The sequence below is a fragment of the Hyperoodon ampullatus genome (genome assembly GCF_949752795.1).
Source record: "Hyperoodon ampullatus genome assembly, chromosome: 20".
NCBI lineage: Eukaryota > Metazoa > Chordata > Mammalia > Artiodactyla > Ziphiidae > Hyperoodon > Hyperoodon ampullatus.
Window position 1 is genome coordinate 31,157,242 of NC_136933.1, and position 15,433 is coordinate 31,172,674.

The 15,433-nt window shown below is 41.2% G+C and overlaps 1 protein-coding gene across 1 annotated transcript; it reads left to right on the top strand.

The window, feature by feature from the left end:
- The first annotated feature begins 895 nt into the window (after positions 1–895).
- On the top strand, positions 896–9,009 carry SPCS3 (signal peptidase complex subunit 3). The gene is made up of 5 exons (XM_079726597.1): positions 896–1,118; positions 2,572–2,645; positions 4,484–4,560; positions 7,749–7,864; positions 8,816–9,009. Exons 1-5 carry the CDS (start codon positions 976–978, stop codon positions 8,946–8,948), a joined length of 543 nt encoding a protein of 180 aa, XP_079582723.1. The 5' UTR covers positions 896–975; the 3' UTR covers positions 8,949–9,009.
- Positions 9,010–15,433: the final 6,424 nt, after the last annotated feature.

Below are 15,433 nucleotides of genomic sequence, written 5' to 3' on the forward strand. Positions count from 1 at the left end.
CAGACAGTATATTTAAGCTCAGGGACTGGCACTGTATGAACCCTACGGCCCCTCAGGGTCATTATGTATTGATGGCTTGCTAATGTTAAATTGTAAGTTTATGTATTTTATAGCACATATCTTTTTTATATATGATACATATTAAATATTTTACGTAAATAAAACTTAAATTATACTTCGTGCGACACAGCAATTCCACAGCCACCACCGCCTTTGATCCTAAGGACCTAGTGAGGTCATCCTTTCAGCTCCCCGATACACCTTGTTAAATGGACTATTTAAACTGGGTAGCAGCATCCTTATCGGCTAACACAGCGTTAGCAGCCGCTGGAAGGCAAAGCATTAACAGGAACTGGTCTAAGGCTGGGCGTGGAAAGCAAAGGCTCCCACGCCCTCCCAAAAAGCCGAAGTTCTAACTTTGACCAGGTTTGACAAAGGGGAAGACTCGGCGCTTTCTAAAGCTCTGCTTCCAAACGCGACACGTCAGGACACAAATCAAACTACCTGGCCCCGCTGCCGGTTTAAAGTGCAAATGGACGGAACCTAAGCACCCAGGAAGCCGCAGCCGCAGAGCACCTGCCGTAAGGGCGGGGAAAGGATGGTGGGCGAGCCGCGGGCCGAACGAGAGGAAGCCAGCGCCTAGGAAGCCAGCCTTCCGCGGCGAAGCCCCGCCCCTCCCTTGCTGGTCGCTGGTTGGTGGCGGCGCCAGACCGCGCGAGGAGGGGCGGGCCCCCGCGCGGCTCCGGCTCTCCGGTTCGGCGCGTCCCGCCCGCTGGTGGGTGTGTCCAGGCGGCGGGAGCGCGCGCGCTCGCTCGCGTCCGGGGACCGGAAAGGAGGCGGGGCCGCGGCAGCGCGCGCCCCCCCCCCCCACCCCGGAACGCGCGGCGCAGGCGGCGCGGCTAGTAGGGTGGTGGACCGCGGCCGGAACGGGGTCCCGAGTGTGCGTGGGGAGCGGGTTTCGGGACGTCGGCCGCGATGAACACGGTGCTGTCACGGGCGAACTCGCTGTTCGCCTTCTCGCTGAGCGTGATGGCGGCGCTCACCTTCGGCTGCTTCATCACCACCGCCTTCAAAGACCGGAGCGTCCCGGTGCGGCTGCACGTCTCGAGGATCATGCTGTGAGTACGGCCGGGGTCGGGCAGCGGGGCTGGGCGTCCGGGCCGGGCTGGGGCGGGGGGCGCCGAGGCCGGGCTGCCGCGCGGGCCCCCTCCCTCCCCTCCCGTCCCCGCCTCCCCGAGCGGCCTTCGCTCCCGGGCGGACCCCTTGGGGGAATCTCCCTCGGCTCCCACCCTCCGCCGCACCTTCCCGGGCTTGCTCTTAAATGTTCGTTTCGAGCGTTGCTCGGATCGCTGCCTCCGCTTCCTTCCTGTGCCTCACTTCCCTCGCCCGCGCCCGGCCAATAAGGGAGCACCACACCAGCCCAGCGGGCCCGCCCGGCCGCACCCCCGCCGGCGCGGGGCTCGGGGTCCCGGGCGCTCCCGGCCCGACTCGCCCCCCACCAGCCCCTCCGCAGGGTCCGTCCCCCTCGTCCCGCCGCCGAAGGTACCCGCGGCGCCTGCGAAGTTGGCAGGAGAGGTTCGGATGCCCGGGGAGGAGTCGGCCTCCCAGCGCTCCCAGGCGGCGTGCTTTTAATTTTATTTGTGAAGGGCCAGCCGCTTGAATAAATCAGAGAAAATGCCCGAAGTAGAATTTTGAAATGACATTGTCCTTCAGTTAATGCCTATTTTTTTATGCTAATTTTTATTCTCTGGCACTTTATTCGATTCGTAGCTCCCCCTCCCCCCCCCCCCCCGGTTCTCGTGTCCTTCTTATCTGTGCCATCTTCCAACAAAAGCTCCCTGGTCTTAAACCTTAGTTTTATTTCTAAGTCACAGACGCCAACAAGCCAGTCATCTAATGGCTATTTCCCACGTTTTTTTTTTCCCTCCCTGCATTGATGTTTGTTAGGTACTCTTTTTTAAATCCCGGTAGACTCAGGCAGGACATCACGAGCGCTGTCTGCTCTGGGAGGGCTTAGAAGAGGTTGGCACATGGTACACACTGAACAGCTGTTAGCTCCTGTGAATCTTGAGCAAGCTTCCTACCTTCCTGGGTCTTCATTTCCTTTTGTCTGAAGTGGAAGTAATACCCAACTCGTAGGCCTGTTGTGAGGATTGAGATAATTGTCAAAAACACACAGTGGCCCTGACCCAGATGCATACCTAGTCTGTGCTCAGTGAAAAGTAGTTGTTCATTTAATCTTGGTTTCCATACCACCTTGCAGTCAAATGTAATTTTCTTCTACCCAGTCTACCAAATCACTTGACATCGAATATTTCCACATTCTTTGAGCACTTTTTTTCTCCCCCTGGGTTTTGTTAGGGGTTCTTTGAAGGTAAATGAAAATAGCTGAAGACCTCCTTTTATAGTGGATTAGAATGTTTCCATTGTCACACTTATAAGTTTCTCTGATTTTTACTTGTTTCTTTGTGGGATACAGCTAGACCCTGTCTTTCACGTATGTAAGGAATTTTGTGAGTTTTGTATGCTGTTATGTTTGAAGGATGGTGAAACTGTTACCTTTATTTCTAGAAAAAATGTAGAAGACTTCACTGGACCTAGAGAAAGAAGTGATCTGGGATTCATTACATTTGATATAACTGCTGATATCCTTTTTAGCAAATATTTCATCGCTCTTTAGTATTACAATGATATACATATTTAGTGATTTGGGGGACAGTGAGTATGTTTATCCATTGAATCAGTCAAACCTTGCTAATTTCTATGCCTATGTTTTCATCAGTATAGTTGTGTTAACACCTCCTCGTTCAACCTTGAGAAAACTTGTATTTATAGATTGATGAGTTATTATTGTGTGAACACACTTTAAATTCTTCACAGAAACATTAAATAGATCTAACGCTACAAGAGCGTTTGAATCTGTATTTAGGAAAGAAAATAAAATTAGATCATTTAGATTAAAGACGGAAGAATGTAACCACTACTCAGCCTACCTAGATGTAACGTTTCATGTACAATCCCCAAGAATATGTCCATGTTTTGTGATAGCAGAGAGAAACATATGTTGAAAAAGTGAATTGCATCTTCTGTGATTCAGAAGGTCACTGTCAGATGGTTATTGGTAAAAACCATATTAGCATTTTGCCATTATCGTTCTTTTTTTTAAGTACTTTTACAATAAGAGTCAGAGAAATCGTAACAATTAAAAGAGTTATTTAAAATAGAGGTGATTTAAATATTTTCTCTTTATTTTGAATTTCCACCTTTGGACACCTCTGATCACTGGGCCAGTTTAATCTTCTGTTAGGGTCTTAGATTACTATCTTGGCAGCGTTGTTACGTGCCACCTCTGGGATCTCATCTGCCTTTTTAAGACCCCAGGATTAAAATTGGTTATGGAGATTGAACTGTCTGAACTTGTGTAAAGCAACTATCTGAACAGTGGAAGCAGATTATCTACCTGGGGAGTTTACCTGACATGTCTCTTTGCTAGCCTGGAATTACTTTTAACTTGAGTTTTTTAGAAATAAACTACTAGGTTTAGAAGTAGACTAGGAATTAGTTCTGTAGGCACTTTTTTAGGAAATAGAGTACACCATCAGAAAAGTCCTGTGTTAAACTTTTGCTTTTAAGTCTTCATGTCTTTAAAAAAAAAAAAAATCTAAGCTAGTGAGAGAGAGTTTGGAGCTAGTGTGAAAGTAGGAACTTTGTGTATGTGGGCAATTATAGTGAAATTTAATTTCATCATTTGTAGTTTAGGTTTTCTTAATATGGCTGCTAAAACTTAAAATTGTACCTGTTTTTATAAAGAGATATTTAAGACTTCTGAATTCTAAAATAGTGATTCTTAATGGATACACATATCTAAGAGTGGAATGTCTTGAACATGTAGCTGTTAGTATATAAACGGATATAATAAAATGACTTAACCATTTACATATGATGCTTAATGAAATCCAAACATTAACTCAGTTCATTTCTCAGTGACACCAGTTTTGTAATTAATCCTGGTGAGTTTTTTTTCACTCGGGTGACAACTAGTGAAACCAGATTGGTATTCAGCTGCGTACTCTTAAGAAAGCACTTCATGGGTTGAGACATTTTGATCTCTACTGGCATATGTCCAAAAATAATATGTACAATTTACCGTACTTGGTTTAATTACTTGAGCCTAGTTCACTTTTGCTTAACATTAAGTTATATTGTGGTGATTGGTTATACTCAGGACTCCATTGGAATCATATGTGAGATTATACTGATAATCTCACTGATATTTTTTGACTTTGGAATGAGCTGGATTTTACAGTATATCATCTTCTATATATTTTTATTAAATTAGAGGCCCAGTATATTTCTGGGCCACCTCTCCTTTTTTTTTTTTTTAATTTTAGTATCAGTATTGCTATGAATAATTAAGAAAAACTAAAATCTGTTTCAAAGTTGTATGCTGCTTTATGATTTATATATTCCTTAATTTATATACATCTAGAAAATATATTTGATTGGAATGTTAAGCAGTTGTTTCTTTATTTATCAGCCGAATATTCAACAAAAAATAATGTAAGTATATGTACAGAAGTATTTTCGTAGATATTTAAAACCTCATTCTTTAGAAAAGAATATAAATTTTATATATTCGAAATATCTGACCTGAGTAATTTAGTAAAAATCACAAGCCCATGGAAAGGTGACTCTACTAAGAAAACTTTATCTCCTTTGGTAGCTTCTGTCTTTTTTGTTTTTCTGTCTGCCTCTACAGCCCCCCTGCATCGTGGTTCCCAAGAGTGGGGTGCAAGCAAGGTAATGCCTAGATATATAAGGAAAACAATTAAGACCTACTATTTCTTTTCTTATGGATCTAAGAAGAGTTGCCAAATTTTCAGTTTGTTCAGCTTTTACTTGGCATTAGGATGCAGTGGCAACTTGCAAGCTCCTCATGGGCCACACCGGAAGCCAAAAGTCCATTTATGTATTTCTCAATTTAAAGTAAGAGAGAAAAAAGATGTGAAATTTTACTGATACTCACTCTATGGACTGACACTGATACTCTACTCGGTCCTTAAGTCAAATGGTCACACGCCTCCTAAAACGCGCATCTTCTCTGGAGGAAGAGGGGGAATTCTGTAGGGCAGGCAGTCAGCCTGCTACATACATTTATCCATTCACTTTCAGCATTTTGCAAAGTTGTGCAATGTGTACCCAATTGAGTAGATTATATCATCTAGTTTTAAATAAACTAATCCTCACAAATGGAAAAATGGTTAAAAAATTCTTTCAAAGAAATTACAGATTGAAGAGAATGCTAATGGTCCAGACACATGTGAGCGACAGGAAAACGGCCGAGCTGACATGTCTGCTCCTCTTGGGCTGCTCAGCCACGTTAAAGGATTAAAAAGAAAAAATCAAAGAGATCTAATAAATAGTTGGCTGAGAACAATTTAGCATTAGTCAAGAAGACTATTTGAAATGCACATTTACATTCACTATCAATAATAATATATCTAACTATAATAGTAATGTGTATCATGTACGTAATTTGTAAACAAAGATGCATAGTTTGGGGTTGGTGTTCAAAATAATTCGTTATCAAAAATCTTTGGAGACTATTTCCAGTGATAAGCTCCAAAGGATGTTGCTGAACTATGGGTATATGAGGAAATGAGGAGGTCGAATTACTCCTCAGCTAAGTCCTCTTTAAGGTAAGATATTCTCTCTCCACAGCTACCATTAAAGATAGACGGCAAGGTACTTGAATCAGTGAAATTTGTAACTTGTGCTTACGACTCTGTTACCCAGATATGGAATCAAAAGCTGTAAAGATAACTAATTTGTGAATCGTCTCTTAGATTATTTTAAAATCCATCTAAATATTTATATTTTTCCTCTTTTAATACATGATGTGAGCTGTTTTGATAGTCTTTTATTAAGCCATATATCTACAATTAATTTATATTGAGAAATACATTACTTTGTTTTGAGTTGTACAGGACTTATCGGTTTGAACACTTAAAGTATTCTTTTTAATCATAAATTAGAATTGATTAGAAGTTTTATAATTAAAAGCTATTAAACTGTTAGATTAAAACCTATTATAACATTATTAAAACTATTAGTTTGTGACTGAAATTTATTAGTCCAGTCTGATTTAGAGCTTTTGTTTCAGATAAGAGTAAGGGTTAAAATATTTATATAGCATATTGATAAAACAGAAATCTTCTTAGGTCCTAAAAGTGTAAGGTGAATGATTCTGATATGTGCATTAACTCCGAAAGGTGCAATCTGTGGAATCAAAATGTGCTTCTATGTTGTTTTTACCTGAGTTACCCTTATGTTTTGTTATCAGCATAGCCTGAGGTAATTCGTAGTTAAGAGATGAGTCTACTTCTGTATTGTATTTGAACTGTATATTCATTTTCAAGGGATGACAAATTAATCAACTTTATTTGTTGATTGGTTTGATTAGTTAACTGGAATCATTAGCACTTCAATTCTTTGTATATTTATTTTGAGCATATCTTTTATGGAGGCTACTTTGTTGGGCAGTAAGAATATTGGGTTGAATAAGTTTTGATCCCCTGCCCTTGAGAATCAACAAAGCATTAAACAGAAAAAGCTGCTCTGAAGATAAGAGTGACAGTTATAAGCACAAGTATTCTACAAGTTTCAGCAAATGATCCAAATAAATATGTCACCTTCTTGCTGATGGATATACCTGAGTCAGATTCATATGATTCATAAATCATTCTGATTTACTCTAGCATGGCTAGTAAGTTAATACAGTTTGGAATTTGACAGATCACTGCTTTGGTGAATGAATAAATATACATAAAAAGTCATTTTACTTTGGCATATCTTTGATTCTTTGTTCTTCAGTCTTGATGTTTCTGTTTAATGTTGGAGGGTTTAAGGTGAAGATTTGAACCCCTTTTTAGAAATTAACTGTTCCACATTTCTTTTTAGTTAATGCTGAGCAGTTGGCCTCACAAGCTAATGGATGGTACCTTCATAAGAACACATTTCTTGGCATTTAGAAGTGGTTACAAATGTGCTTTTTCTCCACTTTGTACTCTCATTTTCCAAACGAAACTTGTTTATGATATGTCAAAGCAGTGGCTTAAAAGAATTGTCTGACTTCTAGGATTTTGCCATAGTAAAACAATAACGTGCCTATGTTTTCTTAATTTAAAGGAAAAAAAAAACCTAAAAAGGCTTCATTTCTTTAGTGATTCCTTGATAATTTAAAAACCTTGGAGATACATAAATTTTCATGAGATAATCTAGCAGCAGTGACCTGTATTAGCAGTGTGATCTACAGGGATTAGTTCTCTCTGTTTCCCTGGCACCATGCAGTGTCCACAGAGTTGGAGGGTCTCGGAAATTTTACAGGGAAAAGTGATTTAAAAGAATGCTTCCCTTCTAGGGATCCTAGTGCCTTCTGTTTCTCCTAGGGCCTCACTCTGGAGAGCACATAAGTCTAAAACCTTGCATTAAACTTTGAGGGGCTCTGAATAATACAGTTGCCTTGGCAATAGGGGTGATTTCCTTTAGGGAAGTATCTTTCTTTTGTCCAGGAGAAGTTTCACTCCTGTATCTATCCACTTGTTACCATCTTGTCTGCTTTAAGATTTTAGCAGTTCCCTCAAAGTTGGATTCATTCATATAAATTAAACTCTTCGCTTAACATACTTTTGAAGTGACAGAGATGCTGTATCTGTTGAATTATCTAATTAATTTTTATTTTAATGTAGGCTCTGAACCAGGTTGTTCTGTGGGACAAGATTGTTCTGAGAGGTGATAATCCAAAGCTGCTGCTGAAAGATATGAAAACGAAGTATTTTTTCTTTGACGATGGAAATGGTCTCAAGTGAGCAATTCTTTGTCATTTTTTTACGTGTGATGTTACATGAAGGGGAGGGAAAGACGTGATGTGTTTTTATTTTAAAGAAAAACAGCTAAAAAGAAAAGTTGAGAGAGAAGAAAAGTATTTATACAGATGTGAACTGGAAGATGGGGTAGAAATAGGACCGTGCAAACCCAGGTCTAAAACAGTGCCCAGTTCTCTCGCATTATGGGACGTGTAATGGTGAGACGAGGAGGGCCTGGGGCTCCTGCCCTTAAGGGTACAGGGAGCCTGGGCTGCTGACCCGGGAGTGGGACTGTCGTCAGAGGGCTCCTTCGGGGGTGTCAGAGGAGCCTGGGAACCTGAACCAGGAAGCCGCGTGTTGGTCAAGGAGTTGATACCGAAGTTTCTAGTTTTGGTTCACTTAATCTCTCTGAACCTCAGTTTCCTTTTATACAAAATGAAGGAATTAGAATGATTGATCTTTTGGGTCAGTTTTAGCTCTTAAGCTCTGTGGGTCAACTTTGGAAAGGATTTTAGGGGAGAGCTATTTTAACCAAACCTGGTTTTGCAGATGAAAAGTTTCCAGCCCTGAGAGAGTTTGATTGATTCAGGTTTGCCCATCTGGATAATGATAGAATTAGGTTTCAAATCATTGTCTCCTGATTTCTAGCTCAAATCTCTCTGTTTCCTGTGTTTTACTCATTTAAGCATTTTGGTTGATGGCTCGAATAACTGTGACTGTAAAGTGACTTGAGGAAGGTCATTATGGGAGACCTGCAGTGAGAATGCTGGTGTTTCCCAGCATCATCTAGGATTTCAAACGACTTGAGAAAAACTTGTGTGTAGATTAGAATTCCAATTAGGAATAGCTGGTTAAAAATAAAGTATTTGATACCTCAGTGCTTGAATTAAAACGTTTTTATTGAACTACAAATGTTTCTGCTGACATCTGTTTATTATATCTTTTTATAGGGGAAACAGGAATGTCACTTTAACCCTATCTTGGAACGTTGTACCAAATGCTGGAATTCTACCTCTTGTGACAGGATCAGGACATGTATCTGTCCCATTTCCAGATACATATGAAATAACGAAGAGTTATTAAATTATTCTGAATTTGAAACAGCATATTTTTATACCTAATGAATTGTATCTTGTTTATCTCTTCCCTTGCATCGTTATTGTTTTGGGTTAACTTTTTTTTTTTTTTGGTGTAAGAATGAACATCAAAAGGCATATTTGAAGGGAAAGGTTAATGTACTACTTAATTTTCCAAACAAACAAAGGCCATCAGAGTGGAGTATTATAAGACTAAGACAGCCACACGAGAAGGATTTGTGAAATATTTAGATTCGAAGTATTCCCTGTATTTCCATTATTTATGGAATATGAAGTGAGCATGAAGGGTAGTGAAAACTTTCAGGTGCCTCTGGAGTTATAAGAACTCTATTGATGCCTTGCATTTATGCAAGTTCACATTGGATGTGATTTAGAAGCAGACATTCTCTATAACCTCTTTTAGGGTATGTCTGAATACTGGAAAAATTAATACAATTGTTGGTGAGAAGCCTGGTTTACAAAATAGCGAAAAGTGACGAATTTTATTCCGTTTGTCTTAGGAATGCCCACAATGCTTGTTTTTCTGACAGGTGACTAGCAACCTTCTCCACTAAAGACTAAATACCTCTTTATATGCTGTAAATCATTCTAAATCATTTTAAGGTCTCTTAAGTCAACCAAATGTGTGTCTTTCAGTGCTTTCTCTAAAAAAGTTCCTTGGTATTATATCTTTGTGTGATTTTTTTTAACATTGCCATTGAACGTTGAAAATGTTTGCATGGTTTATCTAGTGAGCATGCCTAGTGCCACTGAGTGGTAATTATTTAATTATTTTTCTAGGTCCACATTTGAATAATTATTGGGGTAATAATAATCAGTATGTGTTGGTGTGCGTTTCCATTTACAAGCACTCATATATTTTACTGTATGTGATCCTTAGTAATCTAATGAGGTAAGTAGTGCAAATGTTAGCTCTTTGCAGATAAAGAAACAGACCCAGAAGTTTGTGGAATTGCTTCAAGGTTATTACATAGCTAGCAAGGAAGGGTGTTAACCCTTGAACTCAGATCTGATTCTTTAAGCATATCCTTTTTTTATATGTCCGATTACAGACTAGTCAAAATTCACTTATATAATCTTTATTATATTTTTTGTTACCCTGGACGCCCTTTCTGTTACCTAGAAGAGATTTCCTATCCTGTGTGGAAATGACTAATTTTCCAGTTGCCAACAATATAGAGGTAATATCTCACTCATTCTCTGCATAAATTAATTATACTCATGTTAAAAGTATAAGAATCCAAATGTATGTAAAAATTATTTAGAGATTGATTATATGATATTTAACATGATTTTTTTCTACAGTGGGCAAATAAGCATCCTCAAAGGAAGCAACTACAAATCAGTCACCCTTAAAAGCAAGACCAAACACTGTAGGTACACTATCAGCAGTAACCAAAAAGGGCTAATATTTTCTACGAATACCTTACATTAGTGGCTTAACATTTGTTATACTTACTTCATATGAAATACATCTCCGTTTGATTGCATTGGTTGGAACAGCTCCTGCCTGTAAGGGTGTGTGTTCTGTGAAGGTCAGTTGAAGGTCAGAAGTACAGTATCATGAATGCTAGACTGGGTTTGGCTCCCAGCTTTTTCATTAAACTTTTCAGGGTCTCCGTTTCTTTATCTGTAAAATGACAGAGTTGGACAAGTTAGCTTAAATAGTAGTTCTTTTATACCACACATGTCTGTAAAATTTGTTGTATCCGTTTGGCAGAGAGATTGAACAGAAAAGCACCTCAGTAATGTGACGGCAGCCAGATGATTGAAAGACAAGTCAACACATAATTCATATTGATCTGACTTGACTTCTGTTAGATTTTACACCCAGAAGATTTAACTTCTTATATAGTTTGTACAAACTTAAAATCTGTCGGCATCGAAGCTTAAAAGTTGGGTGTGTTCTCCTTGGGGCGGGTACACGTAAGAAGCCTGCAGCCTTAGCCAGACCAGGGGCTGGTTTAGGTGTTCGTGGGCATCTGCATGCGTGGATCTGTCTTTGCTGGAGATGAACGTGGAAATGTACTCCAGTTCCTGTTCAGTCCAGGCCCACCCACTTTCTGGAGTTCAGTGAGAAAGGGGAGTAGAAAGGCCCCTAGCACAGTGGATGCGTTTGCTTTTACTCACTAGCTAAGGGAAGCTGCTCAGGACAAGAATGCTCCAACATGGGAATAAGAAACCTCCCTCTCAGGAACTCACTTGTGGGTATGCACAGCTTCATAAGTTCACTGTAATTCTGCACGAAGAAGATGGACCTGTGTTCAGTTGATAACCATATCATCGACCTCAGCGTCAGTGTTTTCAAGAAGTCTTAGAAAGTCTCCACAAAGACCCAAGGCTTCACACTTTTAATTAGAAACATCTGAGCCCAGGGATGATCCTGGGAAGAGAATAATTGCAAGACACTCATCTAAAGTAATTATGTTTAGAAATGAGTTAATTTTAAGATGTTTTGCTTACATGCTCCTTTTCTCTAGCAGTTTAACCTAGACAAGCAGCTATATCAGTGATCCTATTCCCCCAGTTGATTACATTTGGTTTCTTTATGCTTAAAGGAAGATAACAGAAAACTTCAGAAATTCCTTATGGTGTAATAGGAAAAGGGGGTTATTTTGAGCTTCTGTTTTTGGAATTATTTTACAGCTCTTTGGTGGGTCTGGCAACTAAGAGATAGGCTTGAAGGCCTCAAGGAACGTTTGTTCACTATTCTATCTGAAGCTTAATGATCTAACGCTTTGGGTCTTTGGGGGTATAGGTTAATAGAGGTGTTATTTTATAATGCTTTGACTGACCTGAAATGAGTTTATGGGGGGAAAAAACCATAAGCTGTGAATTTTGGTAGTAAACATCTGTCCATTTCAGACGCTTCCCTTGCTTTTAGCAGGCAGCCTGTGTACCTTTTATGTGACTGCCAGTGGTTTAAAGAGATCTGTTTCAAAAAGTGGTTGCATGTTTTGATGCAATTTGGGAAACTGTTTACTTTACAAATACAGATTCATAAGAAAAAATTCATGAAAATACTGAAGATATGTTTGAGGATTTTCTTAATTGCAATAAATATTCAGCATTTTTCTAATGAAAGTGAATTTTGTTTATGAGTAAAAGTATGCATTTTAAAAGACTTTCAGATTGATGCTTTCTTTTATGTGAAGCTGCTGCACTAAGAGAAAATGGCTGAAACCAAGTCTAGTAACCTTGAGGTGGTTTTCTTTTCTTTTTTTTTTTGGTGGGGTGGGTCAGGGGAGGTCAGTCGCACCTAAAAGGTCTTCTCCAGAGACTGCGCTCCTATACTAGACTGTAAGCTCTCCGAGGGCAGTCTCGTGGGTTATCTTTGTATCTTGCCCAGCGCCTAGCAGAGCACTTTGCACACAACAGGCGCCCAATAAATGCTGATGGAGAACCAAGTCATTGTCTCTGTAATGTGGCCAGACCGTGGGGACTGCCTTGCAGTGAATGCTCTCTGTAAGGGCCGCCTTTGTCATTCTTGAGCTCCTGGTGACGTTAGCTCTGATTATTCTTCCTTCTGTTCATGCCTTGGGACAACCTGGGCCGGGCTAGTGCCGCTCTGGTTGCCGAGACCTGGGTTCTCCCAGTGCCAGGCTTCTGGTGAGAGCCAAGGGGTAGTGACTGGTTGAGAAGATGGATAAAGTAACACTAGAAAGTCACCACACAGACCTGAGTTTAAAAACTCTCAAGATGCCTGTGGAGCTCATGAAGAACCGGGTCAGAATAGACAGCTGGCTCCATTTGAAAGCGTGGCGGGCCCAGCCTCCTGGCCTCTTGGCCTCCCAGGCATGTCGGCGGTTTGGGTCGCTGCCCTCGCACTCCTGACCCCTGGGACGACCCTGTGAGCCCACTGAGTTGTGGGAACCCTGCTTTTTCTTTCTGTTTCTCAAAAGAATGTTTCCCAGTGAACTCAGACAACTGAAACGATAGAAATACTCCCTCAAAAGAACAGAAAGTTGAATTTAGAGGGCAACTTAGTTATATTTAACCTAAGTGTATTTTATCTGGGACCACACAAGAGGTCAGCTGGGTTTTGTTTTTGTTTTCTCTGAACCTGGGCAATGCTATATCAGAACTTTAGTCCTTAGACATTTTCTGTCACACATTTTCTCTTGGCTTGATTTGTTAAAGCGAGATTTCTGGATTCTGCAGCCTGTTGCCTGATGAGTGAGTTATCCCTGTAGAAGGAAATTGGCCCCGTCAGTAGGTGAGCCTCAGTCTATCTGAACAGACCTCAAGTAGCTTTCAGCCAGGCCTTTCCTTCCCACTGGAGAGGAGCAGAGAGGTATTTCCTTTTTGGAATATGTGTGGTTGATGCATATCCCACTGGTATATCTGTTGAGTATACTTGGGACTAGGGATCTGGGAGTTGCAAGGTAGTTTAGTGGTAAAACCCATATTCAGACCGTGGCGTCTGCACCAGAGCTGAAGGCCCCTCCGTACAGGCTGTGCTGTTTCGCCAGAAACATGGGGATGATCGTAACTTTCTTCCAGAAGTGCTGGGAGAAGTAAATATGTGTGGGAAGAGGACCTCCTGGGATTCTTGGCACACAGCAGGTTTTTATTACTTCTACGACATGTAGGGCATGTAGAGGAGTTGAGGGAACAGGGCCGAATGGTTCACAGACTTTAAAGTCTTAGCAAAGATGCAGGGTTTTTTTCTTTTACCTATAACGGTAGGACAACTTAGGTAGTTATTTCACTTGATGCAAAACACTGAGTCTTGCGCCAATGTTTTTCACCTAAGAATGGAAAAAATCACTTAGCTTGATCATGAAGATTAGTTGATTAATGATTGTGAGAAGTACAGAAAAATGTACCCTCATTTTAACCATCTGGAATAAGAAAGGCCAGGGAAAAAACAAGGAATAAAGCTGACTGGAAGTTGGTGTGTGAGACAAAATGCACCGACGGTGAAGGGGAGGTGGATTTATTCTGGCCCTTGCAATGGGGAGAACGTCCGTTTCTGCAGAAGGATTTCTCAGAAGAGGAAGGAGGCTTGGGTTTCTTAGAGACAGGTGAATAAGAGTCCTGCGGAGGTGGGGTGGATGCCGTTATTTCTCAGAACGTGGGCTTAGTGGGCATCGTTCTGCTCTCAGAAAGTCCGAGGTCGGGGGCTTCTCAACCACTGCTTCCTTCTGGGCGCACAGGGCGCAGGAAGGATTCAGCATTGTCACTGGTTTTGGGAGAGCTAAGAAAACTGCAGAATCCTCTAGTGGAACAGCATCACCATGGGTCGGCATCCAGGAAGTTACAGAAGTCAAGGTAACAGGTCAGAGGCCTCATCAGGAGAGGAAGCATCCCAAAGAGATGAGGAACCTGAATCAGCTCTATCTCCCATTATTTGTAACTTTCAACTTCAAGACTTGACAGTTCACTGACCACCAGCTCTTTACACTGGATTATACCGTAGCAATCAAGAAATTAAACATGTATTTACTCAGCATCTTTTCTACCAAGTTCTAAGTATTTATTTTTATTTAAAATCAGTGCATTATATATTCTTATTTCTCTCCGTTGGTCATTTGTCTACTTAACAATCCCTGATCACCCTTCTGGTAATGAGATACTCCTCTCATTATATGGACTGCTGACAGGTCCTAAAAGTTGTCCTTTGCCTGCCCATCCCTGCTAATTAGAAATGCATTTCTGGTAAGTAACCTAACAGTCATTCCAGTTTTGCGAAGGGTGTTGGTTAGGAAGGAGGCTAAATATATTGTTTAAAGGCCTTTATTAATCCTTCAAAAATTATTACGGTTCACTGGAAGTTTCAAAAATAGCACAGACAAGTCCTATGTACCCTTAATCTCAGCTTCCCCTTGAGGTGACATCTTACATAACTATAGTTCAGTATCAGAACCTGGGAACTGGCACAATCCATAGACCTTATTCAGATTTCACCAGCTTTACTTTACTGATCTGTGTGCATTATGCAGCATCTGTAACGGGCCAGACACTGTGCTTGCTTACACCCTGGGGTGGAGTGATGTGGTAATACAGACAGCACCTCAAACACTTCAAATGTTCTGGGGAAGTTTGTTTTGTTTTTAGAGTAAAGCCGGGAGTTCTCAGCCCTGCCTTTAAGATTTTTCCGGTTATAGAGTCAGGAAGTAAAATACTGTAATCGCAGTGATTACTAATGACAGGATAGACACACTAGAGTGGGTGGGAGGCGGGGGAGGGGTGTGGGGGGCACACTGCACACGTCACGTTGAATCATGCAGCCAAGATTCTCCTGACGGTGCAGTGGGCCGGGAGGGCTAAGCTGGATGCTGAGACTCCTTGCCCTGAGTGGACACCTGTGGAACCGTGTCCAGGCTCAGCGCAGCTGGCTGCAGTGCAGCGGCCGACCCTGGTGGGACCCGTCAACAGGAGAGATGGTCAGACTCCAAGGGAAAACGTAAAGTCATCCACAGAATGGCTGAAAAAACAGATGGCCTTATCCAACAGGTGATCTTACCT

Coding starts and splice junctions, on each gene's coding strand:
- SPCS3 (XM_079726597.1), top strand. CDS start 976: ATGAACACGGTGCTGTCACGGGCGAACTCGCTGTTCGCCTTCTCGCTG. Junction 1,119..2,571: donor CACGTCTCGAGGATCATGCT/GTGAGTACGGCC, acceptor CTTTATTTCTAG/AAAAAATGTAGAAGACTTCA. Junction 7,865..8,815: donor GACGATGGAAATGGTCTCAA/GTGAGCAATTCT, acceptor ATCTTTTTATAG/GGGAAACAGGAATGTCACTT.